The sequence below is a fragment of the Phyllostomus hastatus genome, unplaced genomic scaffold (assembly GCF_019186645.2).
Source record: "Phyllostomus hastatus isolate PE091 unplaced genomic scaffold, TTU_PhHast_1.1 phas_scaffold_1066, whole genome shotgun sequence".
Classification (NCBI taxonomy): Eukaryota; Metazoa; Chordata; class Mammalia; order Chiroptera; family Phyllostomidae; genus Phyllostomus; species Phyllostomus hastatus.
Genome location: NW_025334004.1, coordinates 23,064,378 through 23,075,489, shown reverse-complemented (window position 1 = coordinate 23,075,489; position 11,112 = coordinate 23,064,378). Strand labels below are relative to the sequence as shown.

Sequence of the window (11,112 nt, the reverse complement as noted above, 5' to 3'; positions counted from 1 at the left end):
ACCTTCAGACCGTAAGAGCATACTTTTGTGTGTGTTCAGCCACTGCATGTGTGGTGATTGGTCACCGTGGCAACGGGAAATGAATATGGCCCCAAGCCTCCACGCAGAGTGGCCTGGCCCGGTTAGCAGACAACGGACTCCGTACCTGGAACTGTGGAATAGGCGAAGAGAAAATCGGCCTCGACTGGGATCTTGCATCGGGGACTGGCATCCGTGTCATTGATGGGCCCCGAGTCGGCCTGGATCCCGTCGTCAAGCTCTGTCCCCCGGCACGCCTAAACGGCAAAGCAGAGATGGCTCCATGGAGCTGGGGACAGGAACTCCTGCTGTCCACTGCTGTGCCCCGGCGCCCAGAACGGTGCTGGGCGTGTCCTGGGGGCTCAGTGATGCTCTGGTGGGCGACTCAAGGAATGTCGAATGAGCAGAGCAAATAAAAGTATTGCAACGCCTTAAAGAAACCCCCATGCGTTGTGATCTGCAGCAGACACAGAAGCCAAGCATTTGGACTAGAAAACAAAACCAAACCCAAATCTACACACCCCCCAATCGGAAAAGCACAGAGACCGGCAAAGATGATGCAAGTCACTCCGTAATCTTTGCCCGTTTGCGGTGTGGCCAGCTTTGAAGAGGGATTACCTGGATGAAGAAGAGTTTGGGTTTCCCTAAGAGGGTTTTGCATCTATCCCCCCGGAAGTGGCCCGTCAAGTCCTTGATAGCGACCATGCCGTCTGTCCCGTATATTAAGTTTTCTTCTCCGTGGCTGAGTAAGATGCAGGCGAAGCAGGCTGAATTTCTGTGGTCCTCCTCAGAAGCTGCAAGCAAGCGACGTGAAGGTTGGAATGTTAAAACAAGCCCCGTGGGACCTCGGAGGTGGGATCCCCTTCCAGCCTGGCAGCTCCCACTGACAGAGAGCTCTTCGGGGGAGGAGCACCTCTCCAGAGAGGAGGAGGACCGGTGGAGAGAAGTTACAGAGAGAATTCTAGAATTCTCGCTCAGCCTGAAACCAGAATGGAGCTGCCTCCTGAGGAGGTGAGCCCCTGCTATGGGGGGGCTCAGGCAGTTGTTGGGAGGAAGCATTCTGGGGTGCTAAAGGGGGTGACCCCACTGTTTTTTAGGTCTGTGACACAGGGAAGTTCCTTTGCCACTCTGTGTCTTGGTTTCCCTGTCTGTAAAGTGGGTACAATAGTACCTATTATAGGAATTAATATTCAATCAGCAGGCCACATAACAAGGGTCATGCCAAGTATTTCTACCAGGGAAAAGTTTAAGAGTAACCGTGTGGAAGGAAGAATGGTGTCCATTGGTTACTTCCTTAGGAATTAGCCTTTTGAAATTGAGACTGTTCTGTAGAGACAGGTCCTATTTCTTCTCTTGCTGTCATATAAGCTGACTTCATCTTTTTAGGGAAAGATCTAAGTTTCCTGAAAGAGACCCACTACCCCGGAGACAGGTACAGGTGGCCCGGAGGAAGGAAAGGCTTCCCACGCTGACATGCCTGTGTCCAGCACAGCATCCTGCAGGCACCAGCGGGGGCCTTGCCTGTATGAGGAGCTGCAAGAACAAGGAGGGAGGCGGGGGGAGGCACACACCTTGTTTCAGCAACTCCTGCATCCTGGCACAGGAGCAGTCATTATAGACCACCACGTCAAAGCCCAGGTTCCGGAAGCACTTGTAAAGAGCCTCGGCATCTTTGTCTGTTCCGTTCCGGACGCTCATACCTGGGGGAATCCAGCAGCGGGTCACGATGAGCAATCCCTGGCCGAGGACTGCGCGCGGCATCACCCGGCCGGGCACCACGTGCGGCTAAGTGATGCTCTCAGCTGCAGTCAAGGCCAAACAGCTGTCCTCGATTTTTAGCTCATGCTCATGGTGGGACCTCAGACTCAAATTCCCGATTTCTCTGCATCCCTTCCTCTTGGACATGCAAATACCATCTACGAAGCGGCTGCCTGCCACAGCGGAGGGGCACGACATTCCCTTCCGAAGGTCTGCTACAGACCTGAGCCCACGCTGAAGAGACTGGAAGGGAACAGGAATGGGTAGCCCACGCCCAGCACACATACCTGTCGATGAGTTGAAGTTCTTGTTGTTTATTATGATGCATTGGCCCACCTTCTCAAAATTCATGTTATACACGTAGGAAGGCTCTCCATCCCGGGTGGTCTTGACTGATTTCCTAGAGCCATTTTTCCTCTTTATACTGGAAGGACATAATGAGCCAGTCAGGGGCTGCGGAAGAGGTATGAACAGTAATGGCCTCTTGCTTTTACTGCCAGCATGAAAGCGCTGCCTGAGAAAGCTGCAGTATCTGTGACAAAAAGGACCTGGGCTAAACAGATGGCTCCGCTGAATCACCGCATTTAAAAGGAACATGCATCTTGCCCTGGCCAGGGTGGCTCAGTTGGTTGGAGCGTTGTTCCATGGACCAAAAGGTCATGGGTTAAATTCCAGGTCAGGGCACATGCCTAGGTTGCAGGTTCGGTTCCCAGTCAGGGTGCAGAGAAGAAGAGGCAACCAATTAATGTTTCTCCCTCACATCGAAGTTTCTCTCCCTTTCTTCCTTCCCTCTAAAATCAGGAAGCATGTCCTTGGGTGAGGTTAAAACAAACAAATAAATAGAAGGAACACACATCTTCATTTCATTAGGTGCCAGAGAAATGCCCATTAAAATCATAGCGCGATACCACAATGGCTACATGTTGGTGACCATGTGCAGCACCCAAACTGTCACACGTTGGTGACAGCCTACTTTGGACATCCGCTGTGATGACTGGCAGAACTCCACGAAAACTGAACTTAAACATAACCTATGACCGAACAATTCTACTCCTGGGCATGTACCCTAAAGTGGGCAAACATGTCACCACAGCATAACATGACCTTAGCATGCAGAATAACAGCCCCAAACAGGGAATAATCCAAGTGTCCAATCACAGTGGGATAAACTGATGGATATTCATACAAGGCAACACTAGACAATGGGGAGAATGAACCAAAACCATGGCAACATGAAGCCCGATAAGTGAACCTCACAAATACAATACCGAGTGAATAGGACCAAGATAACTCCATTTTTTATCAAGTTCAGAAAACTAACAGCTGGTATGGGAAGATGGGAGGCGGTTTTATTGAGGGCGGGAGGGACATGAGGCCTTTCTCAGACGCTGGCCATGTTTGGGTGTAGAGGCGGGGGCTGGTTCCATGCTGGTGTCAGTGAGTGCAGACTCACCAACGTATGCCCTTTTCTGTGCGGATGTTCCGATTCCGTTAACACTTACATTGTGTGGGGGGAAAAGAACAGCAATTTAAATGAGACAGCTGGCCCCTTCCAATCTCCAGGCACTGACGACCCGTTTACCCGAAGTCCAGCATGGACACATGGAGCCTGGGACAGGGGCATCACTGAGAGGACAGACGGACAGAAATGTCCAATGGAGTGCAGAGCAGTCATCCACTCGAGTGTTAAGTTCCATGAAAGACGAGATTTTTAAAAAATCTGTTCCGAAAAATTGCTGAATTCCTAACACCTAGAACAATGCCTGGCACATAAGCTCCTCTGTAAATAGTTCTTATGAACTTCAGGTCAATATCCCTTATGAATATAGACACAAAAACCCCTGAACAAAATAGGAGCGAGGGAAACCCAGCAATCTATAGACGGGATTATACACCAGGACCAAGTGTGACTGGTCCCAGGAATGCAAGGTTGGGTCGACCTTCAGCAATCAGTTCACATAACCCATCACACATTATTAGTAAAGGACAAAAACCATACTATCAACTCGACTGATACAAAAAAGCATTTGACAAAACCCAACACCCTGTTATAAATAAAAGTGCTAAAGAAACTAGGACGACGGGGGAACTAACTCAGCTTGCGAAGGGTGAGAAGGGCGTCTATGGAAAACCCACAAGGTCGCATTTAACGATGAAGGAAGGAATGCCTTCCCTGCTAAGGTCAGGAGCAATCACATACGTCCACTCGTGCTACTTCTATTAAACACTGCACAAGAGGTTCTAGTCAGGGGAATTTGGTTTTTTAAAAAAAGTGTTATATGAATGAATCGAGTCTAATTCCCTCATTTTTCGGACATGAAAACTGAAGTCCACAGAGAAGCAAGGGGTTGTCCAAGGTCACCCAGCTCATGGTCGGCAGAGCGGGACCATCCGACATTCCCCGTCAGCTTTCTACAGCCCGGTGCCCTTGAAGATTTGGTGGAATGACCCATCCGCCATTCTGCTCAAGCTCTTTTCAAAAGGTGGAAGAAGTGAAAGTGAAAATTAAACTTATTACCCAGCAACTGTGGGTCCAAGGACATTTCACTCTGGGCCGTCACTGAATCTTATCTGCTGGGGTTTCTCAGAATCTCTGAAAGGACACGGCCTTCCCCTTGCCCTCTTCCGCCTTGGTCCAGATTACGGATCAGCTCTGTATGTGGAGCCTTCAGATTCCTCCGCTTTTGTAAGGCCGAATTTCTCCCGTATCATTTTATTTTTAAATGAGAAGTCTCCTGACTCTGTTCTCCTAACGCCTCCCTTTCCCTTGTTTGTTGTCTAGTTACAGGGGATGCCAGGTTCTCTTCCCCCAGAATGTCTCCCCCCAGAGGCAGCCCCCAGAGGGTCCTGGACATGGGGTCAGACAGAAGTCTGCATCCCCCCCACCAGTGTGACATGAGCTAGAGAGTCCCTGTCCCTCCCAGAGCATCAACTTCCTCTCTTGCAAAACAGACCCTTCTGTGACTATCCCAAAATTAGGGTCCTCGGTGGGAACAGTTAGTCCCGTGAGGCCTTCTCCCCTCCCAGGCCTCTAAAAAATCTCAAAGGAGTCAAGTGTCAGCACACAGAGTTTCTGCACTATGAAAGGACGTGCCCTGTGAGAAGGGGTAGAGGTACTTCCTTATTGCTGCCCTGGCCATGACCCCTACCAAGAGTGGCCTTTGTGCTCGTTATGATGGCTGTGCACAGCCTTTCACAGGCAGGCTATCTTTGGGTGTTGCTTGATGCCTCTGAGGTAGGTGGAGGGGTGCAATCCCATCCATTGTGTAAGTCATAACAACAACAAGCAACGAGCTTAATTACGACGGGCTGGGATCCTGCTCGACTCTCCCCTGCATTTTCCCATTGACTCCCCACAGGTCCGTGGGTCACTGAAGGCCATCCCAAGGCCCCAGTGAGAGCAGCACTGACGCTGGCGGCCTGGAGGGCGCAGGTTGCGCCCTAAAGCTCTTTCAGAGATAACATTCTGCTTTCATCTTCGACAACATGGAGTATTTTAAAACAGACTGTACCACAATATCCGAGTGATAAACAAGATGTGATTTCGTTTAAGCTGCTCATCCTTTGTGATGAACAAAACAAAACCAGTGAGCATCTTTTATTAAGAAAAACAGGCTTGACCCTGGCTGGTGTGGCTCAGTGGACTGAGTGCCGGCCTGTGAACTGAAAGGTTGCTGGTTCTATTCCCAGTCAGGGCACGTGCCTGGGTTGCAGGCCAGGTCCCCAGTGGGGGGCGTGCGAGAGGCAACCAGTAGATGTATTGCTAGCACATTGATGTTTTTTTCCTTCTCTTTCTCCCTAGCTTCCCCTCTCTCTAAAAATAAATTTAAAAAAAATTTTTTAAAGAAAGAAAAACAGGCTTGGACATAAGTTACATGGGGAAAAAAGGAATTTGTTTCTATCAGAATAGAATTTGGAAAATTAACTGTTTTTTTTTTAAAGGGACACACTAAGGAAGTAAAGATACTTACACTTTAAAGAAAATGATTTCCATAGTTATGAAAAGTACCTTAAAACTGAATATGAAATGTGACTCTTCTTGGTAAACATCTCAAAAGGGAGGTAAGGAAAATTTCCCTTACCTATCCTGCCCCTAACCTGAACTCTTATTTTTCTAAACAAACTGAGTATCTGCTTCCTCTTTCTGGGTTTGAGTCAGTCAATATTAATTTTTCTTTCTAACCAAAACAGCTCTTTGTTAAACCCAGGTCTTCCCAGACCACGGATGTGTATTGCAGCATGATCATCAGTTCACTCCCAGTGAATTCATCTTCCGAAGAGGCACTGGCCTTGGGAAAACTCCATCTGTAGCCTAACTCTGGGGAGCAGACCCTGATGACCAGCTTCAAGCATGTAGCTGGAGGGACGAATCAAAGAAGGAAATGGTTATGAAGACGGTATCAAGGAGAAAGTGCCAGGAAAAGAAAGTGCACTGAAGTCCATTGCCACAGATGCATCCTGTAAGGACCCCAGTTCAAGGTTAGAGCCTGCTGCCTAACAGTTGGAAGGCTCTGGGGCACCTTCTGGGGATTCTCTCTCTGTCACCCCCTTGGGCCTTCCAGACGCTCATGAGAACTGTGCTGTTCCTTCCCTTTTCCTGATGCCTGCTGCAGTGATATGAATTCACGGCAAGGGGAACCGACTTCTGAGAGGCAGCTAATTCAGGGCGGCCTCTGGTTACTGATTCTGCACCACAGGACAACTGTTTTTGCTTAAGTGCTTCTTTTGTGCGTGCCATCTAATACTATTGGGAAATGCTTCTGGTTTGACAGTTCTCTTCCTTTCTCTCCCTTGCTTCCCTCATTTCCAATGTGGATCCGTCACAGCGTCCCGCAATGAAAAGACCGGGCTGGCAGACCCGTGCTTGTTCAGTGTATTCACACCCACGATGACCAGCAGGACAGTCTCTATCTACCTCCTGTTCGCGATGTAAAAACAGGGGCTTTGATCGAGACCACCGAGTCCTGTGCAAAGAATGAGGAAGCTCTGTGTCCTGTTGGGGGATGACTTCCAGTAAGCCCCGTCGAGCACAGAATAAAACAGAAGGGCACACCAATGAGAACAAGATGCTACTACCTTCTGCGGGGACAAATGAGGGGGAAATAAATATCTTTATATTTGCTTGCATTTTCATAAAGAAACTTGCGAACGATGATATAATGGGTAAGTCTGTGGATTCCAAGCCTGGGCGGTCGAGGTCGAAAACCCTGCTCCACCACACAGCTCAGTGACAGAGGGCAAGTTACCCCACCTGTCTGTGCTTCGGGGTCCTCACGTGTAAAAAGGACAGAAACACAGCACCTGCTTCACAGCCTGATAAACAAGTCAGCATTCCCAAATTACTCGGACCGGTGTGTGGCATGTAGTAAGTCGTGAACAAGTGTTCTTGTTATTACTGTTGTTATTGTTGCGCATCATTACAAGGGGGTTCCTGTGCTATGGGAGCCAGGAGCAGGAAGGATAGCAGGAAAAAATGGGGGAAAGAATTTTGACTGTTAGCCTGTTAACAGACTAAGTGTGAATAAGTTAATTATTAATAGTTGAAAATCACTTGCTGCAAATGGGTTTCGAGATCTGACCTATATTGAAGGTTGCTGGATTTTTATGCTACTTGTTGAAAGGGGTCCCTAGACACCCCATTTTTCTGTTTCCCATCGTGGCTTCACCCCCTCCCCCTACTCTTTTAAACTTACTCTTCTATGTGTCCATACTAACAACAATGATAAGTACCAACTTTTGATCACTTACGACTTTACATCTATATCCCATGTAATCTTTACACCTCTGAAGCATTCACCCTGTTTCATGGAGAAGTATTAAACTAGCTTGCCCAAGATCACAAAGCTAGACAGGGGTAGAGGCCAGGTTTATTATGAGGACTAACATCAAGCACCTAGTCTCAGAGTCTCAGGCCTCACCCTTGACCTAGAGAAGCAGCATCTCGGGCCAGGACTGGGCGTTTCCTGGAGATGCTCACAGGCTCTGAAGGTCGAGGGTCTTGGCACTAACTGTCTGCTCACTGCATGGACCCTCTTGCCTCTGGCCTTTCGTTGCTGTGTCCACTCGAATTTCACGTCCCCCAGCCACTCCCAGAGCCCATGGCAGCAGACAGCCTGCCCGCCATTCCCCCTCCCAGGCAGGGTGCAGAGCACCAGCTCGCCCCACCTAATCCAACACGCTCTCCACGTGGGTGCAGACTTTGGGCCCCTTGGCTCCTGGCCAGAAATGCGCCTCGGGAGGCACATGCTGTGGAAGGTGCCCTTGGGCGGCAGCCAGGTGTGTTTAGGGCCACGTGTCAAGATTTACGACTTTCCATGAAACCTACAAGGTCTCCCGGGGGAACAGTCGAGCTGAACATTAAACCGAAACTTCCAATACAACCAAAATGCTTTCAGGAAAAGCCACGTTGCCTGCAATGGCATCCTCATTCCCGCTTGTGTGCGCGAAGCTGGTGCGCACCCGGTGTGGCCTGGCCAGAGCTGCACCTCACCATCAGCGCAGTCTGCGGAGGAAAGCTGTGTGACCCTGCCTCGACCCGCGCCCCTCCCCCCCCCCCCCCCAGCTTCTCGCAAACAGTTACCGTCTGTTTGGAAATCAAGTGCCAGAGCCAAGCAGGTCATCAGATAAACAACCGCTATTGGCCAGAAGCAAGGGCCTCAGGGGCTCCAGAGAGACTGTGCTAATTAATCAGCCATCGGCAGAAAGGTGACAACAGTCCAAAAGCCGCTGGGGGACCGTTTCTCACAGGGGCGGGAGCGGGCAGGGAAGGAGGAGGGTCATAAGAAGCTTTCCAAGATCAGATTAGAAACGTCTTCAGCTGCCAATCATCCGGCAGAGATAAGGTTTTCTGCAAGTGGCTGTTCCTGTTGTCCCACTTCTACACGGGGCCTTTGGGCAGCAGAGAATGGAACGTGGGAGAACACAGACCCCAAGAGGCGGGCACGCTGAGTTTCCTCCAGGTTCAGATCCACGGAAACCAGCCCTGCTCCGAAATCTGACCAGCGGTGGGAATGGTGGGGGAGCCACTCCGGGTGCCCCCAGGTCACCTCACTAAATACCGGGGTCCTGCTCTATGCCTCACAAAGGGTGCCAGTGGTCATCATCACCCACTTTCTCAAGTCCCGACGAGAGACATAAAAAACACAGCAAATACGGTGGGCCAGGCTGTCCTAAAGCCAGATTCTCCCTCTCCCCATTCTGCCTCCTCCCGTGCCCCCTTCCCTTTATCTTGACCTTTTTTTTTTTTTTTTTTACATTGTGAAGACCTTGGCCAAGATGATTAATTTAAGAAGAAAAACAGGGTTCTTGTTTTGGAACCTGCTGGGAAGTGCCACGCTGGCGATAAACCGGGCCAGTGAATTAAAAGTTTAAATCCTCTTAAAGGCTCATGTGCTCCACAATTGGCTACAGATTTTAAAAAGTAAATCTGGCCAGGAAATCACTGTGTTTAGGGCCCGATAAGCAAGATGGCAACCTCAGTGCCTGATGCAATGACTTAGTTCGTGCATTTTAAGTGTGCACCAAGGGGCAGTGAATGTACAGAGGCAGGCTGGTTCACCACGATGCTTCCTGATCAGCCTTACTGTTTCTCGGTGTTGTCTGTCCTCACCAGCACGGGCAAAGACCATTATCTTCCCTTCCCAGATGGGTTCAGACAGGCTCGGGTCTCTGCTGGGGACACAGATCAGGCTGGCTTCGCTGATCAGGAAGGAACTGGATTATCCTAACCGCTTAGGTCGACGGCCATGTTTCAGAGCCTCACATTTCACAGTGCAAGGCCAACTCAGTCATGTCAACAAAGTCAAGAGGCAAAAAATTACAACCCAAGCTCGGATGGTTATTTATATTAAAAAAAAAAAATCTCCCAGAAGAGTCTACAGCGACTCCTAACCAGAAAACAGCGGATAAAAACAGTCAGTCGGCTTCCTCGACAAAGAAGTGGACAGGGAGCAATCTCAGAAAGGACACGATGAACACTTACAATCCATTCTGGGTGCAGGTGTAATTTTCCCCATCGCCGGAGGGGACAAGCACAGGATGCATCCTCTCCCAGGTCCCCCCAGCCTGCCCAAGAGATGCATCTTACCTTCCTATGCCCGGAAGGGACTCACTGGACGTGGCGTGCAAGCCCGCTGCTGATTTACCTTCCCCGGGACCAGATTCCCAGGAGCTCTGTCTGCGTGCAGACATTCATCAGCTCGAGAGTAAACACACCCCAGGCACACATTTCCCCAGGAACGCTTCATTCGGAACCGGTCTCTGGTTTCCATAGCCGCTTTGTCTAAATATTTTCAGGATGATTCATTCATGGTTTCCACATTTCGACAGAGGGCATCCCCAACGGCCCGGACACACCGAGGCACAGCGCAAGACCGAGAGGGAAGGAGAGAGGCAAGGCCACATACCTCGGGGCTCCATCCAAAAGCGCCCCCCCTGGCAGCAGAACGAGGCTCCCCCCCGCAACAACGGGCAGCGCGCTCCCCTCTTCTCTGTAATAATAAAAACTCAACATGCTCGGAGCCCAGCAGCAGACAAGCTGGCACAGGCCGCCGGGCCCTGAAGGCCGGTGACTGAATCAGCAGTGAGCTGCCCGCTGGAGTTTTCCACGGGATCGTTCACACTGGCGCTGAAAAAAAAAAAATTGCACTGGCCTCCCCGGTCTCTGCTGACCTGCAGAAATGCCCGGGCCCCACAGGGCAGCGTGTCCCCCCCCCCCCCACCCGTGACAGCGCCCCGGGAACAAAAAGAGACTTGCTCTGTGCATGAGGTCCAAAGGACGTAAAGACCCACATTGCCACCGAGAAGCAGCCAGTGGCACCATGTCTTAGAGCAAAAAGCTAAAACAACAGAGGAATGGCTAGGCCAGGGGCCGAGAATTAGCATAAAATCCTACACAGCGATTGAAAGTGCTGAGCACGCAGGGGTGGATAACCCACCAAAGGGCCAAATCTACAAAAGCTGGCCCAAAAAAAACAAACCAACAAAAAAACGAAAACAACTCAAAAAACAAAACATAAAACACAGCCCATGCAGGAATAATGCAAAATGTGTGAAATGGCAGGTAAGTAAATGAACAAAAACAGGAAGTGAGTTTGCGGTGAACCAAACAAACAATTGAGACTCATTCGGTTCTTTCCTTCCCTCTAAAAGCACTGGAGGTACTAACACAAATAGCAAAAGGCTCAGAGGCACACCAGCTGTCTTGCTTTTCAAATACACGCCGTTCCATGGTCCTGAATGAAGTAAATGACCCAGAAGTTACTACAGTTTCTCCGCCTCGCTCCTCCAGAAGCAAAGGGGACAATGTGAACACAGAAAAACCCGACACTTATTTGA

General features: G+C 49.9%; 1 protein-coding gene across 3 annotated transcripts in view; it reads right to left on the bottom strand.

Annotated features, from left to right (window-relative positions):
• Positions 1 to 11,112, bottom strand: part of CASP7 (caspase 7) — a 34,413-nt gene that overhangs the window by 3,694 nt on the left and 19,607 nt on the right. For all 3 annotated transcript variants that reach the window (XM_045854013.1, XM_045854012.1, XM_045854014.1), the window contains exons 3-6: positions 2,064 to 2,200; positions 1,590 to 1,718; positions 637 to 812; positions 146 to 275 (exon numbers count right to left, since the gene is read on the bottom strand). In XM_045854013.1, the coding sequence (XP_045709969.1) occupies positions 146 to 275; positions 637 to 812; positions 1,590 to 1,718; positions 2,064 to 2,200 (572 nt within the window). The remainder of the gene's footprint in view (positions 1 to 145; positions 276 to 636; positions 813 to 1,589; positions 1,719 to 2,063; positions 2,201 to 11,112) is intronic.